Source organism: Siniperca chuatsi, linkage group LG8, assembly GCF_020085105.1.
Source record: "Siniperca chuatsi isolate FFG_IHB_CAS linkage group LG8, ASM2008510v1, whole genome shotgun sequence".
Classification (NCBI taxonomy): Eukaryota; Metazoa; Chordata; class Actinopteri; order Centrarchiformes; family Sinipercidae; genus Siniperca; species Siniperca chuatsi.
Genome location: NC_058049.1, coordinates 7527057 through 7549971, shown reverse-complemented (window position 1 = coordinate 7549971; position 22915 = coordinate 7527057). Strand labels below are relative to the sequence as shown.

At 39.0% G+C, this 22915-nt stretch overlaps 1 protein-coding gene and 1 long non-coding RNA gene across 3 annotated transcripts in view; both read left to right on the top strand.

Annotated features, from left to right (window-relative positions):
• The first annotated feature begins 362 nt into the window (after positions 1 to 362).
• elovl6 (ELOVL fatty acid elongase 6) lies at positions 363 to 18951 on the top strand. Its single transcript, XM_044205941.1, has 4 exons — positions 363 to 610; positions 15844 to 15975; positions 16511 to 16662; positions 18079 to 18951. Exons 1-4 carry the CDS (start codon positions 528 to 530, stop codon positions 18519 to 18521), a joined length of 810 nt encoding a protein of 269 aa, XP_044061876.1. The 5' UTR covers positions 363 to 527; the 3' UTR covers positions 18522 to 18951.
• Positions 18952 to 21074: 2123 nt separating this feature from the next.
• The window catches only part of LOC122880629, a 92143-nt gene continuing 90302 nt past the window's right edge, over positions 21075 to 22915 (top strand). Inside the window, exon 1 of one of the 2 annotated variants that reach the window (XR_006378985.1) lies at positions 21075 to 21401. This is a non-coding gene — a long non-coding RNA (uncharacterized LOC122880629). The remainder of the gene's footprint in view (positions 21402 to 22915) is intronic. The other variant, XR_006378984.1, reaches the window with a different exon arrangement.

Here is a 22915-nt window from a genome sequence, read left to right as displayed (position 1 = left end):
TCTTATGTCAGACTGGGTTTTGGAAAATTACGATTGGTGTTTTTGACTGTCTGACATCTTATAGGCTAAATAATGAAATGATTCATCAAGAAAATAATTATGTAGTCTGATTTTAAATGAAATGAGGTGAAACAAATTGCACTGAATTTAACTAAACTGAACTAAATGATAATCTTATAGTTAATTATCCATGGATAATCAAGTTTTTGTGTATTTCGGGGTATTTCTATGTTATTTTTTAAAACTTGAAATGAAGTGAATTGAATAAATTTCAATAATGAAGGAGGAGAGCAAACTCGGCGGCGTTAGGACCTGGAGTTCACCTTCCTGAGGAAGAGGGCGTAGGCTCGGTCAGCCGGTAAAGGAGGAAGGTGCCGCGACTGCTGAAGTGCTCGCGCACAACCGCGAGGTCCTGACAGCAGCGCGAGCGATGCGAGTCAAGGGTTGCGAGGAAACAGACTAAATAGAAACAACTCGGCCGAGTATCGTCTTATTTCAGCAGTGGTTAGAAACACAGCGCAGTGAGCATGTCGGTTTTAGCTCTGCAAGAGTACGAATTCGAGAGACAGTTCAACGAGGACGAAGCCATCCGATGGATGCAGGAGAACTGGTAAGGCTAAATTGCGATGTAATGTTAGCGCATCGTTTTTAATCCCACATTACAGTAAACGTTTTTCACTACAAATTCAACGTGTGTACCTATTAAACGTGAATTGGAGGCTGTAACGACGCACATGCATCAGCCTCGCTCACCGGGATTAAACCTCGCCGTATCCTATTATATCAGGCTCTCTGTCATCATCCGCAAATTGCTGCTTGTGCTTAATAAAATGAACACATTCACGCAGGCCTTTACCCGCGTGCGAATGCGATACACTTCACTACATGGCGAATCGCTGTGGCATTATGCATCTTTATTTGTCCTTGATTTCCTGTGATTTATTCTCCCGGCATCAGTTACCGCGATACTATTGTAAAGGTCATCCGTGGCTCCTGCTGCCTCATCCATTTAGACAGTCACTGGCCCAGAAGCATATTGAACCAAGCCTGGCCCCAGGCTACACCCCCCGACCCCCCAGTCATCCCATGGTTTTCTCCTTCAAAAGAGGTCTTACCGTTATTTCAGTAAAAGTAGGCTACTGTACAGGCATAACAACAGATATGACAGTAAAGTTATAGTTTTGCACAGGAGAATGAAAAGGCAGCAATACTGCATGTTATCGTAAGTTCACTCAGAAGTCTACTTTGAACAATTTATGTTTTGTTCTGTATGAAAACTAACATTCATCTGTCCATTATTTTTCGATTCATCAATCATTTAAACTGTAAAATATCAGGGGAAGACAGCTTGTTTTGTCCAAACAACAGACCAAAACCAAAAACTGTTCCATTTATAAAGATACAAAACAGAGAAAAGTAGCAAATCAACACAGTAGAGACTGTGGAATCAGAGAATGTTTGGTGTTTTTGCTTAAAAAAATGACTGAAACGATTAATCGACCATCAAAATAGTAGGCAATTTTGTGTCAAACTACTAATCGATCAGCTCTAAAGATGATAGAGGTTTTTGTCACAAGAAGGAATAGAAAATACTGATACTTATAACTGATTAATTACTAAACAAGCTCCAACAGAGTATGCAGTGTATTTCATGAAACCTTCTTGGAATGAGATGAAAACTAATTTAAGATCTGTCATTATTTGCACAGGGCAGTGTCTGCAAGGCTTTACACAAACTGCATCATTGTCCTAGACTGATATTTCACTGTTGCTACTTGGGTTAAGTAAATATTGCTTTGTGGTTGTGTGCATTGATGCATTTCATATGTAGGTCATGTGCAGGTCCATCCAACTATCCATTGCGTGATCTCACTGAAGGGTCATTATTGTCCAGGTCCATGCCAGGTTGAGCAAGAAATGGTTCTAAGCAAAACAAAATGAGTCATGCGTAAAGTTAGCACAGGCTTCATTAAGCATTCGGTGGCACTGGGTTTGTAAAAAAGCAGCACACGGTGAGCAGGAGGCATTCATCTGGCTTCTTCTATCATCTGTTTGAACTGCCTGTAGAAAAGAGTCACATCTAGCGTATTATTTTTAACACAAATTTGGATTGAGGAAAGCTCTTGGAGCCAGTCTAAGAACAGTTTTGTTCTTACTCATTGAAATGAAATCTGTGTTTGTGTGTGTGTGTGTGTGTGTGTGTGTGAGAGAGAGAGAGAGAGAGAGAGGGAGAGACGGCATGCGAGCAATGTGTAGGAGCTGTCCTGCCCGCTGGTACTGACAACCGGCCAATAACATTCATCTTCTTATGTCTGCTGACAGAGTATTAGCCAATCACGTTGCAGCTGATCTGTGCTGACTTCTTTCCGCTGCTCCTGCAGTGGGGGATGCCAGACTGGGCCAGTGCACATGGCTGAGGCAACAACCGCAAAAAATGGGACTTGATAGGTTGTTTATTACATTCATAATGTACACGGAGCAACTGACTAAGCATGACATGTTTTTATAACTTAAGGGTGAGACAGAGCAAGAAAAAACCCCCAACAAAAATAAAGTGGTTTGAAGGCAAGTGTCAAGCAAAATAGAAAAAAATAAGCTGTTGTTTAACAGTTAGTTCAGTAGGACATTTGAAAACCAACTGCAATGCTTTTTCACCATGCAGTGACATTAATCACAGACTTGCACACCACACTTTATTTATTTAGCCTGGGGTAAGGCACCTTCAGCAAACCTCTACTAGGGTCTGAAATTAACATCAACTAAGCCAAGTGCAAATCCCAATTAAATTAGTTTTTGGTTGACAAAGGGACACTTAGCACTAGGGTTGGGTGTTAACATTGAATTGTCCACCAATATTTTCAGCAATTTTATTGACAATGCTAATTGATGCACTCCTGAGTGCTAGCTCCGGCCCATCACATTACAACACCATACATGTGCATAGATGTAAGCCGAAGTTCAGTAGGTGTAAACTCCTGTTGAACTTAACACCCCGATCAGTGATGTCACAGCAGGTGTGACATCACCACTAATGGAAAAATGCCTGCTGTGACATGACTCGAATGGGGTGAGGCCAGAATTGCAACATGCTTTTCTGAAGTCTGAACCAATGGCTTAGCATTCAGTATTGTAAGTGAACAATATGCCTTTTTTCCCTGGACACACACCCTGATATCTGATTTAAAAAAAAAAAAAAGTTTTAACAAGATATGAAAAATGCTGTTGGCAGCAGGATTTATCTGTAACATAAAAAAACATGTAAGATTTTAAAAATCTGTCACTACGGAAGCAGAGCTGACCACCAGAGATGGAGAATTTGTGTTGATAAATGACGATCAAGAAACTATTCAGACCTCAAAGGTAAGACAAATTTATGGTATATTAAGTTTGGATATCACCAGAAATTTCAATTTTATCTACTGTAGTTATTTCAAGTTGTTAAAAGTGGGAGATGCCTTATTTGTGCTCTTAAAAGCATGTGTGCATGACCAAGGAGTGATTGCAGTAAATTGGTGTACAAACAGATGCACTAGACTGTTGGTATTCAGGACTAGTGATGTAGTGACAACTAGTTTCCTCTTTCTATCCAGAGTTTTAACTTAATGTGACTGTTTGGACCCATTTCGCTTAACAGTACATTACGTGCCTGTTGTACATGCTTATCTCACAGTGTTGATGATAATGAAACCATACATTGTTCAGCTCTGGTGATAACACAAGCTAACGAGTAGCCGATTTGGGCAGATTATCCATTTTAGCATTACTATCAGAGGTCATCAGCCAGTAGGGTAGCAAGCTGAAATAAACTGCTATGACCACTACTACTCTTAGCAAAGTCCAAATTATATTGTTGCAGTTCTTTAATTTTTCATTATAATTGTCAAAGGAGGAAAAAACTTCAGCTTTGCTCTTGATTGTCTATTCATATTTCAAACATAATTTGAGCTGTTAAATGAGTCTCAAATAATTTCCTTGGTTTGGCAGATGTTCACAGGCCATCTTATATTATTATGCTGTATTTATTCAATTAATTTACTGTTCTTAGTGTAGTGCTTTCACTTTTCATCACTTTTAGGGTTGATACATGCAAAGTAAGTTGCTTGTGTATTTGAAAGGAATTTTCTGTACAGACTAGGTCCTTAGAGTATTGCATGTGTTTCAAAACAGTAACATCAGTGGACACTGTATATATAATATGTATACATGTCATTGTATTGCAGGGATAAATGGAGACTGGTACACTGATTGGATGTATTCCCTTGAGACTGGCAGCAGAAAGCTCAGCATTGTGAAGCAAGAACAATTAAGCAACTAGCTGTAAGAAGAAGAGGAAGGAGTGGACATGGACCTAGAAGCTGTTGTTTAGCAACAACAAGAGCACCATCCTCTTTCCCTCTTGTAGTGCCTATGTTTTCATACATATTTACAGTTACAAAGCACAAATGACATGGTAGAGGTGACAGTTTGTTAAACTTGACGTTGCTCATGAAATTGTGGGCAGCCAACTCTTAAAGTAATCAGCGACTGTAATAAACATTCTGGAAAAATTGATAGTGCAGACCAAATAACACAGTAGCTTCTGCATACAAAATTAGAAAGCTGGAAAAAAATCATCTACATCAGATATTGCTGTCGTCAATGCTTTCCTGTTATTTCAGGAGTGTCAGCAGCATCACGTAGCACCTGGGACCTGAGAAGAAAAGTGAAGTCAGGACATTTCTGAGTGAACCTGTCATGTCTGAGTGATATTAACGTGCTCTGTTCAACACATATCCTTCAACTGTAAGACTGATTGATTGAGAAAAGACTGGCTCTTCTACAGTTGAAATAGAGAGGGAATATGACTAATGCTTGGCTACTTAGTATTACATTGAAATTTTTTGCATAACATATAACAGGAATTGTAGTCCTGGGATTCTGCAGAATTAAACCAATGGGTTTTGGTCTTGTTTACTGTCACCACCCCACTTTTCTAAGTCAGTCCTAACTTTATTTTTACATTTGTCTTATGTCTTATTTACAAAGTTCACTTCAGATTCATTCATTCAAATTTATCCAAAATCCACTGATTGCATTTAGCTCATACACATTTTTCTGTTCAGGTCTACTGTACTGCACAGTGCATGCATTTACTTGTGTATCTGTAGGCATTGTGCTTTATTAGTATGATATGAATTTCCAAAGCAGTTGATTTCTGATTTTCTATGAAATACTATATATATGTGCTTTCACCATCTTTTCTAAATAAAGGGTGTGAATTTAAACATCTAACATGTAAACTTTTGTGTACAGTATATGTCATTTAATTTAAAATGATACTAGTGATGTGTAACAATTTCTAGAAGTTTGGAGAGATGGCAGTGCAGTGACAATTCTTTGGTGATATTTGGACTGTAGCCATTAGAGTTATAACATCAGGCATGTTGCTTTATGAAGATCCTATCTTCCTACCTATATCAGACACTTAGCCACTTCACTGCAAAGCTGCTTACTTCTTCCTGGGGTCATCAGTATAGTACTAACAAGCCAGTGAACGTGATGAAAAGCAATCACATCAGAATTCAAATCATTTAACAGACTCACTCTTTAACTCCTTCACTGTGTGACGTGGTGGAAAAATGTCATTGAAAATGATCTAATATGAGACTTGTGTAATATGCTATTGAGGATTATGTATGTCAGAGTGAGCATTTGCATTGTGTAGGTGCATTTGAGTTTTGTGTTTTCTTTTTTTTCTCCTGCTTTTGATGTGATTCTGTGTGATGGGTAAAATCTGCTGCAGTTCAAAAATGACCTGTTATGTATTAAGATTGCCAGGTTTTGCAGTGCGGCCTTACTATCCAAAAGAGAGCTGTCACCCTCCGTTATACAAACATCTTTAACCTGCTTACTTACTCTGTACTCTCACACACATCATCATTCCTCATTACCATGCAGATTGCTTGGAATCTGTGTTCTGTTTTTGAAAAGCCTCTGGGGTACATAGCATCCTCACGGGTCTCCACACTTTTGATGGATCTCCGTGGTTTTGCCCTGGACTGATACGAAGGGATGCGAAGTCTGAGAATGCTGCAGTGAGAATGAACAATGAGATCTGTCTTCTGGTCTGTTTTGCGTATTCTGTCTGTTAATGTTTATTCCCGCAGCTGCTTTACTCTTTTTACCATCTCATTGCAAATACTGTTGTTAGCCAAAATGAAATGATTCATCGTTTTTGAAGACCATATAAGTAATATAGGAATGTTGCTTTGTTCTTATGGTGGTGTAGTATTGACTTAACATGGCTAATCATTTGCTGTTTGATTCTAAATTAGCATAGCTCATTGACTAGTCTTGAAGGTCAGGTTCCAATAGTACTTAAGTCTCTTCCTTCCAAGTTTCATGTTATTGTCTCAGAGTTCTTCAGCCCTGCTGTTGGATGGATGAGACCAATAGATACACCCGTCTTAAATTTGGCATCAGGGTATCATTTCAGTGGTCATTACATAGCTTGTTGTGATGTATTTGGTTAAATAATAGTTGTAATCTGAGTTTTTTTCATCTGAGGAATTTAGCTGATGATCCTCTCCATAGTGGTTTCCAATGAACAGAAACAATGAAATAATACATTTCTAGATGCCAAAATTACTGGCAGGCGACTAACAAAGGATGCATAATTCAAAGCCACAGTGCAGAAGATGTCGGAGAGGTGGTTGTAGTTAATGAGAAGCCATTTCAAGATGTTTATTGAAGAAATGATTTTTCAGGTGTCAAACTGGGGTAGCAAGAATATATTTTATAGCCACAATAAGCTGCCTTCTGTTTGTGTGTTATATTATTTCCTGTGCCCTGAATTTAATGCGTAGTTTACCAAACAAATTACTTAAGAGATTTTTAATTCTCTGCTAAATATAATGTGACAACTCCAAAACCAAATCAAATGAAAGCAAACAATGACATTTATTATTTTGCCCAATGAAGAAAATAATTTTTTCCCAGTGCAATTCTAGAGGTTCCTCTTGATGGCCATACAGTTCAGTTTAGAAAGTCTTGGTTCTGCATGCTGCTGCCATTTTAACGACAGCAGCGCATGATGATGCTGATCATTTCTGACCATGTTAACCCAGAGTCCACCCCAGGCTTGAGCTTTTCTAGGCTGCTCTTCTTCTCACGACTGGTGAAGCCAGAGAAGAAGATGTGGACTGGCTCCTCAGAAATTAAGGTCTGCCTGGAGTGTCGCTCTGCTCTGGTTTCACTTTCAGATTTCATCAGGCTGTCAGGGAAAGGCTTAGATGCAAACAAAGGAAAGAGCAATTTATTGTACAGTCTGTTTTATTTTGAATGCACTGAGTCACTGTGCATGTTAAAATAAACTAGTAAATATGTCGTCCCTCACAAATGAGGCAGACCATATTCAGTGAGTGGATAAAACTATGCATACTTTTCCAAGGAGCAGGTTTTGTAGTAGTCAGTCTTTTGGTGTATGAAAAGGGTAAAAACAAAGTTTAATACTTGTTTTATTCAAGAGACGCATATATGACGCGGACCCATTCAGATGGAACATGGACATTGTGTACGCCTGAATGGAGTATGATTTGACACCACCTTGTCATTTATTTATTACTGTCTGTGTACATGGAGGATTAAAAAGTATATCTGCTAGGTGGCAAATGAGGGCTAAACATCTAAATATCTTCCTTGAACTTCAACTTTTTGTATGGTTTTTAAAAATATTTTGAAACCTGCATTGTTCATATTGGTTAGCGGTCTTCTTCTTCCCCACCTTAGCAGCACATTGCAGCTTTTGTTGACATGTTATCTGCATCAGCTTTCAGTCATTGGAATAGCAGGGCTTGCATACAGTACATAATTGCATTACCCTCTGCAGTTCCAGAAATGTGTATCGGGTCACCCATTTGCTTGACCTGCACATGTGTGCCATTATTCAGTGCTAGAAGAGCACAAGATAGAAACCAGCACCACCACTGCTCACAAACTGTGTACCTTTTTAAATAGCAACTGTTCAGAGCATACCCTTTTGAGTTAGGTAATATGGCCTTCCATCTGGTGCCACCCTTAGGCCAAAACTTTCATTTGTTAAACCCCTTGGTATAATATAATGGTCAATATTTTCTATTTTACATTCATCTAATACAATATAGTGCCAAAATGTGTCATTCCTCCACAATGTCCAAATTGGATAAATAGTGTTGCATCAGAGACAGGGTTCCCATTACAACAAAGATGCTGCTCCATCTGTCCGAGTTTCCCCAACATCACACTGATGTCTGAGATGACATGTTGATTGTACAGACAGAGGAGCTTGATCCAGAGTCTTTGAGTGTAGTTATAGATTGTAGTGGCTTCTATTACTTACTATAATAAGCACAAGCTCAAGATGTTCTTAAGCACTTAACCGGCTGAAATAATTATCACTCAACAAAAGTACTCTTCTGTTTCCTTTCTAGATAAATTATCCCTTCATGTGGGCCACCAGATGTATAATGAACTAAACCAATGAGTGATAGTATCTTACAAGCTTGGCTATTTTAAAGTCCCATTTGCATGCAGTATGCATGGGTGTGTTACTAACTGGATTATATCTGGGTGCTTCCTGGATGACAGATTATTCTGTAAAGCTAGGTCTTATTTACAGCACCTCTTGGTCTTATTTAGTGGCTTGCTGCTCATCCTACACTTTGGCACAGTAGCTCTGATAGCCTTTCACAGACAACAGTGCCAGGGAAGTGAGTCCCCCCCACCCCCGGACAGAATTGAGTGGGTTTGTGCGTGCACACATGCATATACACACATTTAATGTGTATACAGTTGCATATGCATATGTGACACTGCAAACACACACTTTGGTGAGACAGTTAGACACTAGCTCACTTGCACAGGCGTGCAGACTCATCCTCAGACTGCAAACTCAGGATTATGTAACGGGTGAAATCTCCTTGACAAGCTAATACCGATCCAAGTTCCATAGCAGGTTATCTAGCAGCTTTATACAACACTGTCAGTGGGGGAGGGGAGGGTCTATGGGATCAACATCCTTATCATATTATGTACTGTACTATATAGGTTACATGCAAGTACATGGACCACCGAAAACCACAGAGATATAGTACACACCTCTATTGTGATATACTATTACAGTACTTTGAGCTGATGTCTAGACCCTGCTAGTTTACTACAATTGTGTGTGGGGTCTGAAGCCTTTTCTCACTGGTAGCTGTCTGGATATCTTTTCTTTTTTTTTATTATTTAGAATAAGCAAGATTTTGCAGCCTGCTAAACAACATGTTCAGTGGAGCCCTCGTATTGACATTATTTGGCTTAGACGGTTTTGTTGGAGTGGCTCAGGGCAGCACTAGAGTTTTGGTTTGTTGGCTTTGTAACTTTATGTTCTTTACTCTATTAGTTAGATATGAGCACATTATTTTGATATCTCAGATATTCAGCATGATTTGGCAACAGCGCGAACTGGACCAACGCCCAGCATCTCACCCAGCGTCTTAGCCTATGATAACAATCACACATGAGAGAAAGAGTTGCCACAGATGCTTTAGCTACCTAACTGAGCAGCTCTTGCATATTGTCCTGGTTATACATATTGATCATATTGATCGTCTCTTAAATTGGTGGTTGTCTTGTAAACTAATAATTGTCTCAGTACATGTTTTAACAAAATAAGGAACATCTGATTTGTGAACACACAAGTACATGCTAGTATATGATTTATGTTGTGACCATAGATTTTATATAAAGATGGACGATGTGTCTCCATTTCCTCCCACTGTACAAAAATTAAGCCAAAATATCCCGGATATGGGAGCTGCCATCTTGCGCTGGTGACTTCATTTGGAGGCAGTCTGCGCAGTAGTGATCGGAGTTGGAGCTGAGGTATCGAGGTCCCGCCCATACACCCAGCTGACTCAATCGCAAGCCGGCCTCAGCTGTCAATCATGATGTGAAACCCCCTTTTTATAGCATCAAATAACTAATTAAAACCAAACTTATAAGAAAAACGTACACTTGAAGTACCTAAAACGACAGAAACCATCTTTGGGAAAAATTTATTTGACGTGTACTTTGAGTTTTTAGTTTGGCTCCTGTCCCATCCGCTAACATTGACGGGGCGGGGTTTATGAGCTATACTGCAGTCAGCCACCAGGGGGCAATCAAGATGTTTTGGCTTCACTTTTGGGGAGCTGTCATGTCGTCCATCTCTATATACAGTCTATGGTTGTGACCCTGAATTCTCTGAAACAAACAGCAATGTAAAATTTCAGTTTATTTCAGCATATCAAGCTTTGTGTTCATGTGAACACTTTGATCATGTATAATTTATGCAGTGGATCTGGGACACCTATATTTTTTAAAATGAAGCCACTGCTGCTTGATGTTATTTGCAGGAAATCTCAGCTGTTGGTCTGTCAGCAGCTGTTTTCCAACCTTGCAGCAAGCAAAACATCTCTGCTGATTCTGTTACTACTCCATGCTGATCCTCCTCAAAAGAGCTCTGACGTTGTAGTTTTCCATTTGTGCTGCCTCGGCCCACTTTGACAAACAGCACAGTCAAGCCTCTTACCACACCCTCTAATATATTGTCCTGTGCAGACATAAGTCAGGATCAGAAGTGCTAGTTCCAATTTGTTTTTCTCTGCATGAAGCTTTGTTTTTTATGATTTCATGGGCTTCTTCGATCTGTTGTTTTTTTTGTCTAGTGATGTAAATCAGCATATCAGTATTTTGTTTTATTTCAAGTTTTTGCTCCTTCATTAGTTTGTTGTTTGCATTATTTGCAAAGTGAACTGAAAGAAGATGGGAATAAAAATTATGCTCCGGTCTGATTTTTCTTAGCCCCTGACACTCACTCAAGTCTTCAGGGTAACTCAAAAATACACTGTAAATCCCAACTGCCAGACGTATACAGTAGCAAAGCGTATTTACAGATCATGCTTCATTAATCATTTGGTCTATACAATGTCAAAAAATAGTGAACTTTGTGACGTAATCCAATGTTTTCTTTCCATTTTAATTCAGTTTAAAATACTATAAAACAGAGAAAAGCAGAAAATCCTCACATTTGAGAGGCTGTAACCAGAGAATGTTTGGCAATTTTGCTTAAAAAAATGACTTAAAACAATTATCAGATTATCAGTAGGGGTGCAACAAATAATTGATGTAGTCGTCAAAAATCGATGACCAAATTAGTTGCCAGCTAATTAAATTATCGATGAGTTAGTGACTTCATCGGGCAGAAGTGACACCGCTTACTGGAGTGATGTGAACAACAGCGCGATGGCAACACCTTCAGCGACCAAAAACCTCCAAAGTGTGGGAGCATTTCACTCTTAACTCGGCCAAAAAGGTTGTGAACTGCAACATTTACAAAGCTGACCTTGCCTGGCATGGGAGCACATCAGTTATGCTGGAGCATCTGAAGAGGAGGCACGTTGACTTTCTGGATGATGAAGGCTCGTCTTGGTAAGCTAGTTAGCTAGCTTAATCTTAAAAGTCATGTTACTTCACGTTATGAGCTGTAACATTTTCTATAAATTTTCTCTTGATTAATGAATTGTTAATGGTGTTGAGAGTAGCAAATATTTATTATACACAACGATCCTGTTCACATTCCAAATGTGCCTTTACAGTCTTAATTGTTGCATTGTTCATGGCGACGTTTAAGGCTGGAGAACGCGTTGCTGCCGAGTGCACAAGTTTAGAGAACACCGGAGAATTTAATACTTTCTAATTCGCAAAAAAACTCCTGTCTATGCGTGCGTGCCCAATGTGGGTGAACATTCTGTTGTATCAGCAGGAAAGTTCATTGAAAGATGTATTTTTGAATGAAGTATTCATCTTTATTGTTAGTTAGCACATGGCTAAAACAACCTCAAGCTAAATTTAAAAGCTGATAGCTAAATAAGAGCCATTGAGTAATTGTGTGATTCATAATCCAAATAGTTGATTATTTGTTTAAATAATTGATAGATTGCTCGACTATCAAAATAGTCATTAGTTGCAGCCCTAATTATCAGATGAAAATGATCAAATTGAAATAAATCGATTATCAAAATAGTTGCCGATTCGTTTTCTGTTGATCAACTAATCGATTGATTGAGTAATTGTTGCAGATCTAGTCACCCTTCTTTGTCACTTCATCAATTGAAAGCTTTTAAAGTGGTATTAGGTAATCTTTGGCTTTTGTCAACTTCTATAACTCACCAGAGGAGAATATAAAACCACATGTCTCTAGTACACCATCCACCCTCTCATACTCTTGAGTGACTGTGGACTGTTTCACAAAATAAAAAAATTACTTTCACAAAATGGATCAATAAGATGGCTACACCAGAAAGTGTAAAATAGATAGTATGTGACAGTACATGGGCAGTATCTTGACGCTCAAGTTGGCTTGAAGTATTTGTTCCAAAACGAAGACAGAAAGTGGGTTTATAAAAGCCAGAAATCTTGGCAGCTGGTGAAGCAATTTGTTGAATGCTTGGTATTGATCAATAACTCTACTGTGCCCCCACAGATAGTCAGTTATTTTGTTTCTACAAAGCAGTGACCCTTGGATCATTAAAACATGGTATCACTTGCATGTTGGCTTTTATTTGGTAAGACATGCAGCTTGTTTCATGCAGCAAATAATAGAAAATCCTGTTTGAAGTATTATTTCTTGGGCGAATCTGAACACTGAGGGTCAGGCGTAGAGCTGCAGAGGCACCGGGGAGCATGAAGGGATGGTGTGAATTCACACTGATGTCTCAAATAGATTCCTGTGACTGCAGACATAGCTTGGCTGCACCCGGCACTCACAGCCTTTGCAAAGACAACAGCAGCACCTCCACCACCACTTCCACCAACTTGTCAGCTTTGACTATGCCCTTGGCTTTCTTTACCTTTTTATAATTTTTTTTTTCTGACAGCAGTGCAATCTATGGCATTTAATTAGTCTCAAAACCTGCGCACATAAAAAACAGGTATGTGGACATGGTACGAGCGCACAGAACCGTATCCACGAGCGGAAAAGCATCCTTACGAAGGAGCATGTCTGCTCCACATGCACAAATGCAGTCCTGTGAGCATGGGGCAGTAACGAGCGTGAGCTCAACCCTCCCTACGCGCCCCCAACTGCTCAACACTCGCTCGAGACTTTGGTGGCAGGGATGGAATAGACAGTGGCTGATGTCTCCCCTCCTTTGATTGGTCATGCTCTACACCCACAGGCCTGTCTCTTACCCCTTTTTTGGTGGCAGAATCATCAAGAAGAAGGTAAAAAGAAAAATAGGTAAAATGAGGAACAGCCACCTCGTACAATGCCATTAACACAAGTAAATTGTGCATAACCAAAATTTAACATAGGCTATTTGTGTGGACAGCAGTGGTATATATGATCCATGTAGTTTACAATTGCTACGAAAAAATGTAGACCTAATGCATAAGTTAATGTCACTTCTAGCAACTGCTTGTCTTCCACTGTCTTAGTGATCAAACCAAACAGCCAATCAAAGGTCATGGTCTGTATTAAAAGTGCCAGAGCCTATGTAACTTTTACCACAAGTGACAATTATAGGGTAATGGTAAATGTTCAAATGAATTGTTACAGTAACACAAGCAAACTGACTCAATAATATCCTTTTATACAACAAACTCTATCTAAAGCATGCTAACATTAGCTAACATCAGCCTCCATAAGCTACTGGTCATACCAGATCAAGCAAGGCTGTAGCAGCAAAACTGCTGATTGTATTGAATTGAGCACATGTGTGTTTTGTTGCTTGTGAATTAAAGCTATCATTTGTAAGAGGAAGAATGTGTTATTTATTCTTTCAGAAGTTACATAGTCTCACTTTAAATTATTAATTGATTATAAAAAATGTTATTGATACATTTTATTGTGATTGAATTGTACATGGTCTGTACTTGATACACTAAAAAAGTAAATGGATGCTTATGCAATATCCATGCAGGATATCATTAGATGTAAAAAGTATGCAGCACACTGCAGAATCACAGCTTAGGCCATATATCACTCTGACTTTTGACCTTGCAGCTTGGACGGCAGAACACTGAATGGGAGTGCTGAGATTGTTGCTTCTCTCTGATCCTCCCAGCCTCACTACAGTATGTAGGCCACTGTGTATTCTGTGTTTCTCTGTTCTCCCCTTTTTTGTGTGTAGTTGAGAAACAGTGATGTCATTCTGCAGTTCAGCCCTGTTGTCATCCTGTGAAAGCAGTTCCTTTTGACTTTGACTGGACTGCTTTGTCCTTTTTGTTCTGTGGAGGTGGCTTAAATCAGTCTGTGGGCTTCCTGCAAGAACAGAAAGGTGGCATCGAAAAATACTGATGCACAATGAAGTCCATTATTTTAAACGACTGACTTTGTTATTGCACATTGTTATTTTGTTCCTATCTTCATTGACTTGCCTGATTGGTTACTCTTATGATAGATCAGTTCAGTGGTTCAGTGATAGATCAGTTGGTAGTGATTGAAACATGACTGCTAATTCATATTCACCTTAACGTGACTGACTCTCTTATATGGCTTCCACAACAACAACATTACAAACTAGGACCTCAAAAATTACCATCAGGTTGAATAAATATTTTAGTTACGGAGACTTACAAAACCCTATTGATTGCATGAAAATGAAAGGTTTTCCTGTTGCATATTGTCCACTCCCTGTGTATCACAGAGACACGTTTTTTTAACTGGCAAAGAAAAATTTTCTTTTTTTCTCTTTCCTGCCTGATCACACCTGATCAGCAAAACTAAGCGCTGTTGTTGCTGTGCTTTGCTAAGGCTACAAAACTCATGAGAGAGTTTCCATCATGGAAACAAAAGAAGGTCAGTTTCAGGTGAAACTAGGTAGAGTGAACAGCAGACACTCAGGAAGACTCTTCCCTGAGGGCAGGGCTTAAGCGACACAGAGTAGCTTAAATTTCTGAGTTCTCAGACCATTTTCACAATTGAGAATGACTTCCGGATCGGAGCCGAAACGTCTTGATTCTGAAAACAGTGTCCAGATGACTACGACTGAAACCTTTTCTACGATACTTTGGCTAATGCTGTTCCAGACTATTAGTAACAAAACAGTGTTTTGGACAAAGTTACTCTTGTTCTCAGCAGCATTCCCCAGTCTTCTGTTGGTTCTACTCAAATCATTAACTTCAGGCATTGCCTGTGAAGTCAGTACAGCTATTGTTTGTGTTCTGTAAACAGTATGTTGTACTTATTATAGTGGCGCTGCTGCAAGAGAAGCAGTTAGAGAAGCAGACCTTTGGGTGTATACATTTCTTTTCAAACCTAGAAATTTTGGGTTTAAGGACACGAATGACACTCACTACTACCTTAGTAACTACTGTCAAAATGCGTTTATCTGAAGTCCATAAAGGAAAAGTCCCCCTTCGAAAACATTCGGTTAGTCATCATTTTGTGATGTGCATAAAGTGTGTAGTTACATGGGCCAAGAAATGCAATGTTCGTGGTGAATAGCTTCTTTAATTTTAGGATGGATTTCTAATTGATTAATTGCTGTTTGTTGCTAACATGTCAGATTGCTCCTGGACTTTACGATTTCATTTTCATGTCTTCTTTTATATATTAGCCTTTCACTATTTTTGTTACATTTTTGCTATTTCATCTTGTTGACCCCTCACATTTGTTGCAGAAGGTCTGTTCAGGAGCTAATTAAAACCTGCCCAGTGTTAACATTATGTGATAGTATGAATATTAAGCAGAGCATTGCTGAAAGAGACCAAACATAATCAGCACATGAACCTGTGTAGGTAAAGGCAATGAAAAGTCAAAAAAGGTTAATTGTAATCTCTTTTGTTTTGTGTTTACAGGAAGAAGTCCTTTCTCTTCTCTGCACTCTACGCTGCCTTTATCCTCGGGGGCCGCCATGTCATGAAACAGAGGGAGAAGTTTGAGCTGAGGAAACCGCTGGTGCTATGGTCGCTCACGCTTGCTGTGTTCAGGTGAGAAAGCATAAACAGACAGCTAGATCATATCTGTGTCATGTCATGGTTCTGGTGGCATTTGCACCTGCATTTGACCACATTTACTTTAAATTTCCTTTACTCAGTCATACTGGTCCTTTTCCTGTGGCTCAACGTTTGAGCATTTGGTCTGTGTGGGGAAACTTAGACCTGCTTATTGCTGGGCTTAATATATATATATATATATATATATATATATATATATATATATATATATATATATATATATATATATATATATATATATATATATATATATATATATATATATATATATATATAGGATATAAAAAGTCATGGTTTATTTCAAACCAACTAAAAATGCAGTTTAATTAACATGGGATTCTGTGCGGGTCTAAAAGTGCTGCACTGCATTTTAACACATTACTGTTAAGTTGCAGCTAATACCGACACACATGGCATGACTTCACATATTAACTACAGTAATGAAATAACTACACATTTTCCATCTTTGATGATTTCTTTTGTCTGTTTTGTCTCTTTGTGCTTGTAGTATATTTGGTGCCATCCGTACTGGGAGTTACATGACGTACATCCTGATGACGAAAGGGCTTAAACAGTCAGTTTGTGACCAGAGCTTTTACAACGGGCCTGTCAGCAAGTTCTGGGCATACGCCTTTGTACTTAGTAAAGCACCAGAACTGGGTAAGTCAAGACCTTTTTATGGCATGTCTCATTTTGTCTGTGTACTGGGTATAATATAGTGTCTCCCATAAACCATCTTGCCCAAGTAAATCGACCACCAAGTAAAGTTTTGTTTTGGATTAATTTCATTGTGATAATGTCGTGCATGAAGCTGGTGCTCTGTACTGATGTTGCTTTCAGACAGTTGAGACCTAATACTGCCAAACAGCAAAGGCATGTTAGTGAACTGCAATTATAATAATTGAGTCATCCATTCATCACAACTGTTCTATTGTCAGTTGTAGTGTAACCCAATGTTAGACTAAACACATACACATTAGGCAGATATAATTACAAACAGGCTTATAGTATACTGCAGTAACCTCACAAATAGCATGCTCCTGCTGACTGTTTTACCACATGCACAAATGCACATCGTGGTCATACAGTGTAGTAAGGAGTGGCATTATTGGTAATTTTCTGCCATTTCAAACAGGTTTCAAGTTCTTTAATGTCATATGCACAACAATTACGGTGGAGCAATCATTGGCAATGAAATTCTTAGTTCTCAGGCTCCCCCCAACAATGCTCAGACAATATGTATAAAAAGAAAATCACACAAGTAAAAGAGAATCTAAGACATAAAATAGTGCAGAAGTTAAAATATAGGAATATAATATCATATGTATATAGAATAAAATATGATACATTAAAAAAATGTACAGTTGTCACAATATTAAATCAGTTTGAAAAGGGAAACATAAGCTCACGGGTACTGAGTATAATGTAGACACAGTAATGAGAGTTCCTTAGACTAGAGACTTAGAGAAGTTTTCTAGTTTAATCAGAAATATTTTTTCTAAAATAAACAAATCATTTTAAACACTGGCAATCACTGATACAAAATAAGTGAAATTACAGTAATTTGCTTATAACGTTGTAGCAGGTGAGAAGAAATACATTTTTAAAAATACTGAGGGTAAACTTAAAGGTAGGCAAGTTTTTTTCCAATAATGGTTTGTTTTCTTTCTGTCTGCATTTATAATATTGGTTTATTGTTAAACACTTGTCAATGTCAGCATTATAATGTGTAATAAATGGGTGCAGTAAATACAGCTTTTGCTGTCACTTGTGTTTCTGTTTATTATTTATTGGGCAGCTAGTTCAGTTGTTTCAAACATTTGTTTCAAACATTTCAGCACTACTCTGTGTGTCAACAGCTTTGTGGTTTTACATAGTTCATTTAGCCAATATTTTCTGCATATTTGAGAAGAACCTGAATCACAGCCAGTGGTTTTAAATGAGCCAGTGGTAATGATATACCCTTTCCTCCTGTTCCTGCCCCTTCATTCAACCCCCCTTTTCTTTATTCCCCTCCTCCCCATGCTCTCCATAAACTTCCATCTTCCATCTCTTGAACAACCCAATTTCCTGCAGGTGACACTCTCTTCATTGTCCTGAGGAAACAGAAGCTCATCTTCCTCCACTGGTACCACCACATCACCGTGCTGCTCTACTCCTGGTACTCCTACAAAGACATGGTGGCTGGCGGCGGATGGTTCATGACCATGAACTACTTGGTCCACGCCGTCATGTACTCTTATTACGCCTTGCGGGCGGCTGGCTTCAAGGTGTCGCGCAAGTTCGCTATGTTCATCACACTGACCCAGATCACCCAGATGCTGATGGGCTGTGTGGTCAACTACCTGGTGTACTCGTGGATGCAGCAGGGCCAGGAGTGTCCATCCCACATGCAGAACATTGTGTGGTCCTCCCTCATGTACCTCAGCTACTTTGTGCTCTTTGTCCAGTTCTTCGTCGAGGCTTACATCGGCAAGTCCAAATCATCGCCCACGGCTGTCACCAAGAAGAGCGAGTAAACAAATGCCATAAGTATGGGAAGAAGGGAGAAAATGAAGAAAAAAGGAGTTGGAAATTGAGAGCAGGGACCAGTGACTTTAGAGAATCTGTTAGGGTTGGGTAAGGGTTGTAGGAATGAAAGATGGATGATAGAGAGGTGGCATTGGGGCTGGTGGGGTGGGGTGGGGATGGGAGGGGGGGCTGGCTGGTGTTTGTGCTTGAGCATTACTATTAATATGCAGCTCTAAAATGCCTCAATGGAGGTGACGTCTCCGTTGAGTGATGCTGAGGAAGCAGCGCCGCCATGATCAGAAGCCATCACAAGTTGTCCACCTGAAGTTTAAAAGCCCCGTTTTGAATTCACCATGAATAGTTTTTAAAACCTAGAATATAACAAAATGACAAAATCACCAGATTAAAAAAAATACATCTGCCACAAGCATATGTTTACTTTATATTAAAAAACGAAATTAATCGGGGGGTGCACGGTGGCAGAGCGGCTACAGCTCCTGCCTCCCAATAAGGAGATCGTGGGTTCGTGGGTTCGATTCCCGGACCGGACCAACATCACACAATCTCTCTGGGTGGAGTCTGCATGTCCTCCCCGTGTTACCGTGGGTTCTCTCCGGGTTCTCCGGCTTCCTCCCACCGTCCAAAGACATGCATGTGTAGGTTAATTGATAACTCTAAATTGCCCGTATTGAATGAATGTGTGAGTGAATGGTTGTCTGTCCTTGTCTGTGTCTGTGTTCGCCCTGCGACGAGTTGGCCACTGTCCAGGGTGTGCCCTGCCTAAGGCCCGAAGTCACTGGGATAGGCTCCAGTCACCCGCGACCCCCTAACGGGGACCAAGCGGTAGAAAATGGATGGATGGATGGATGGAAATTAATCGGTACATATGAAGATGGATGGAGTCAGCGTTAACTTGAGCCATCTGAGTATGTTTTTGTCCGTCTGTCGTCAATGTTTGTTGTTTTGTTTTCATCTGTCAAAGAAAAAGTTTGAGACACTGGTGAGTGTGTGAAGCTGATGAGTGTTGGTGGTTAATGTGAAGTGACGGGGTGAACGGCACTGTATCCTCTGTGTCTTACATTGCAAAATGCGATAATTTCTCAGGTCTTAGGTTATCTCTTTCTTAATATAATATGCATATCAAGACAAAGAAGACATGTTTAACATCAGTACCGGTTTACAGTATGGCTAAAATGTATTCAGTATGACCGCATAGTTGAAAAATGTATGAATGAAGCTGATTAGACTGCCTGACTCAGATGATCACACTACGCCTGGGCATGATGGGAAACAGATGCTGACAGTGCCCTGCTTCACCACTTGTCATGACCTTGCAGACGTTGCCGACCACACTTGGAAAATGACTTGCCATTGATTTCCAAACGCTTCTCTGTGTTAAAGGGTCCCGACCAGTTGTCTGTTGAACATGGAAGGCTTAAATGGAGGACAAACATATTTATATTTAGCAAAAGAAAAAAAAAATGCAAACATGCAAATTGTTAAAATCTGCTGTATTGACTTTAAAAAGTAGTATCTATCCTTAATGGTGTCTGTTGTGCTATTGTGTATTTGCACTGTATCAATGTCAAAAACAACGATTGCTGAAAAACTTAATGTATGAACAAAGAGTGCAAAAATGTGACGTGCCTGTGGTGTTTATTTTTTGTCTCAGATGCGACATCTTGGCATTGCACATACTTAATCCTTTTTTTTAGTGCTGATTCTGAAAAGCCATTTTAGGGGCTATGTGGCACATTTAAAAATAGCAATATTTATAAAGGTTAGAGGATGATTATCACTTCCAAATATCCAGTAGACATGCTCGTTTAAATGAGTAGACAGTATGCTTGCATGCATGTCAGACTTGATTCAGTGGATCTTATGTAGCAGTAATTACAAACAAGTTGCATATCTGCTATGAGCTCTTAAGCAAGGATTCCACTTTATGGTTTCACCTGAGTCACTAAAGTCAATGTGTGTCAGCCAGATAAAATTGGCTGGTTGAGTAATTGAGCTAATTGGCTCAACAAACCAACCATTCCACAATTGCTGCTGGACCTGCATTCTGAAGTGTTCACATCTGCTGTACCTGGCCTCCCCCTAGAGGTGCAATTGTGCAATAAAGCTTAATTAATGAGACAACATTTGTGCAAAAACTGTTAAATGGACAGATCCTTCACTTTGAGTAAGGACAGTTTACATCTTTTTGTTTGAAAATAAGGTTATCTTCTCTCTAAGTATTTTGGTACCTTGATCATCTAACAGATTTTTTTTTTTATTATTTCCTGTGGTTCATTGTAGCACATCTTAAATCAAGATCAAAGTTTGCCTTTTAGAAAAATAAATTCATCATGTCTTTCACTTATATGCCATATTGTGAATGTGTTAATGATAACATGCAGTAAAAGACTAAAAGCAGAATTGTTCTTTAGTACATGCAGGGCGGAGTTCATAAGAATAGAATCTTGGCAAAAGCCAATAGAATAAATGGCTAAAGATGGTCATGTTTGATTCTTGCTGGATTTTACTATAGCCAGTCAGACTGAAAACTTTTACTTTGAACTATGTAAGCAATGTAATATAATTGTAGTATACCAACAGACATACATTAATTGTTAGTTTAGCCCAGCTCAATGTGTTTCCTTGTTTAGCTGACTATTGTTTATTTCAGCAAAAAAGGAAAACATGGTAACCGGAAGTGACAGTCTCCTCTCACCTCTACTGGGACTACAAAAATCTGTCACTTCCTGCTGCCTTTTTTTCGATTCAAAAAGAGTCACGCTTATGAATGAGTCAAAACACTTTTTTATGGAGCAGCAGTCTGGATATTTTTGTGTTCGGCTGGATAAAGGAGACTGAGGAATCAGAAAGTGTCTTCAAAAATTGCGGTATGTGTTTTCAAACGACCTGTGAGGTTTTCAAAGGTTGAACGGATTCTATCTTCGAGAAACACTCTTAGACCCTATGAGATAGTGAGCAAACAATTTAAGATGTAAACTCCCTGCTACGAAATGGGTAAAAAAAAAAACACTTTTAATAGTTTCCCAAAAGTTTGGCAAAGGTGATGCTTTGTGACCATGTTGAATTCACAGACGTGGCTAATAACGTTAGCTAGTTCTGTGGCGCCAATGTACGCCATGCCAGTTGCATCACAAGGAACTTCTTGAAAAAGATTTGCCAGCATGAGGCGAGCTCAATATAATGTTTAAAAAATATGACTCAGAAAGGAAATTAGCCTCTCCTAACTTTATGCTATAGATAATTCAATTACTGCCAATGTAACTCCAGCTTCCAACGCATTATCTTAGCATTATGAACTTTCTGTGTAACGTCAGGGTTATTAGCAAATGTCCCCTTCACATATTGCGTTATCATTATATTATATTATAAATAACACGCAACTATATGAGAAATTGCATCGCGGCAATATAGTCTTTTAATATGTAATATACTAAGTATACTGTCGTTTTGAACAAGCAGCATCAATAGACGATTTTCAGGGCACATTATAATGTATTACAGGAAAAACACAGGTGTTTTTAATGACGCTGATGACTGCTCTGTTCCTTTCAAGCGTTGAGCCAGTGAACCAGCATTCACAATACCAGGAAAAACCTAAATGGAATGCAGCCATTATTAATGCTATCAGTTACACCTGTGCTTTTCCTGCTAAGACAGCTCAAGATGTCTGTTGTGTAAAAGGTCTCGTAAGTCATAGGTCTCTATAGGTGTGTGTTGCAGGGGCATAAGCAACTCCACATCAACTCTAGGAAATATAATGTGCCATCCTTATAGTATGTAGTATTTCAGTCTCAAAGAATAGCGTTACTGTGATTAGCATAACATTAGGTGTCTTGAAATTTGTCCACCCAATCAGATGAACCCAGCAGTGATGTGCATCCACAGATGTGTTTTATCAGAAACCTTTCTCCTTTAAATGAATTGCTGTCATTTTGATTAAGGCATTACTGCTGAGCATATTCCAAAGATTTGTTAGTTGTGTGTGTCACATACTACTGGCCCCAAATATAAGAACTAAACAATGACTTCCTAAATGCAAACACGTGATCTTTTATCCCATTTAATTTCCCTTAAAGGGACAGTTCACCCCAAAATCAAAAATACATATTTTTCCTCTTACCTGTAGGGCTATTTATCCATCGATCCATAGATTGTTTTGGTGTGAGTTGCAGAGTTTTGGAGATATCGGCTGTGGAGATGTCTGCATTCTTTCCAGAAATTATGACCCAGTTACTCAAGGTAATCCACAGATTTGTTGTGAGCAGTTTCATGTAGGAACTATTGGTAGAAAGTAAATAGTTTCTACATGAAATTGCTCACAACAAATCTTGTTTGATTTTCTTGAATAACTGCAGACATTTCTATGGCCGATATCTCCAAA

Bases quoted from the DNA above. Each gene is read 5' to 3' on its own strand.
- elovl6 (XM_044205941.1), top strand. From the start codon at position 528: ATGTCGGTTTTAGCTCTGCAAGAGTACGAATTCGAGAGACAGTTCAAC. The intron at 611-15,843 runs GTAAGGCTAAAT...TTGTGTTTACAG, and splicing joins CGATGGATGCAGGAGAACTG to GAAGAAGTCCTTTCTCTTCT. The intron at 15,976-16,510 runs GTGAGAAAGCAT...TTGTGCTTGTAG, and splicing joins CTCACGCTTGCTGTGTTCAG to TATATTTGGTGCCATCCGTA.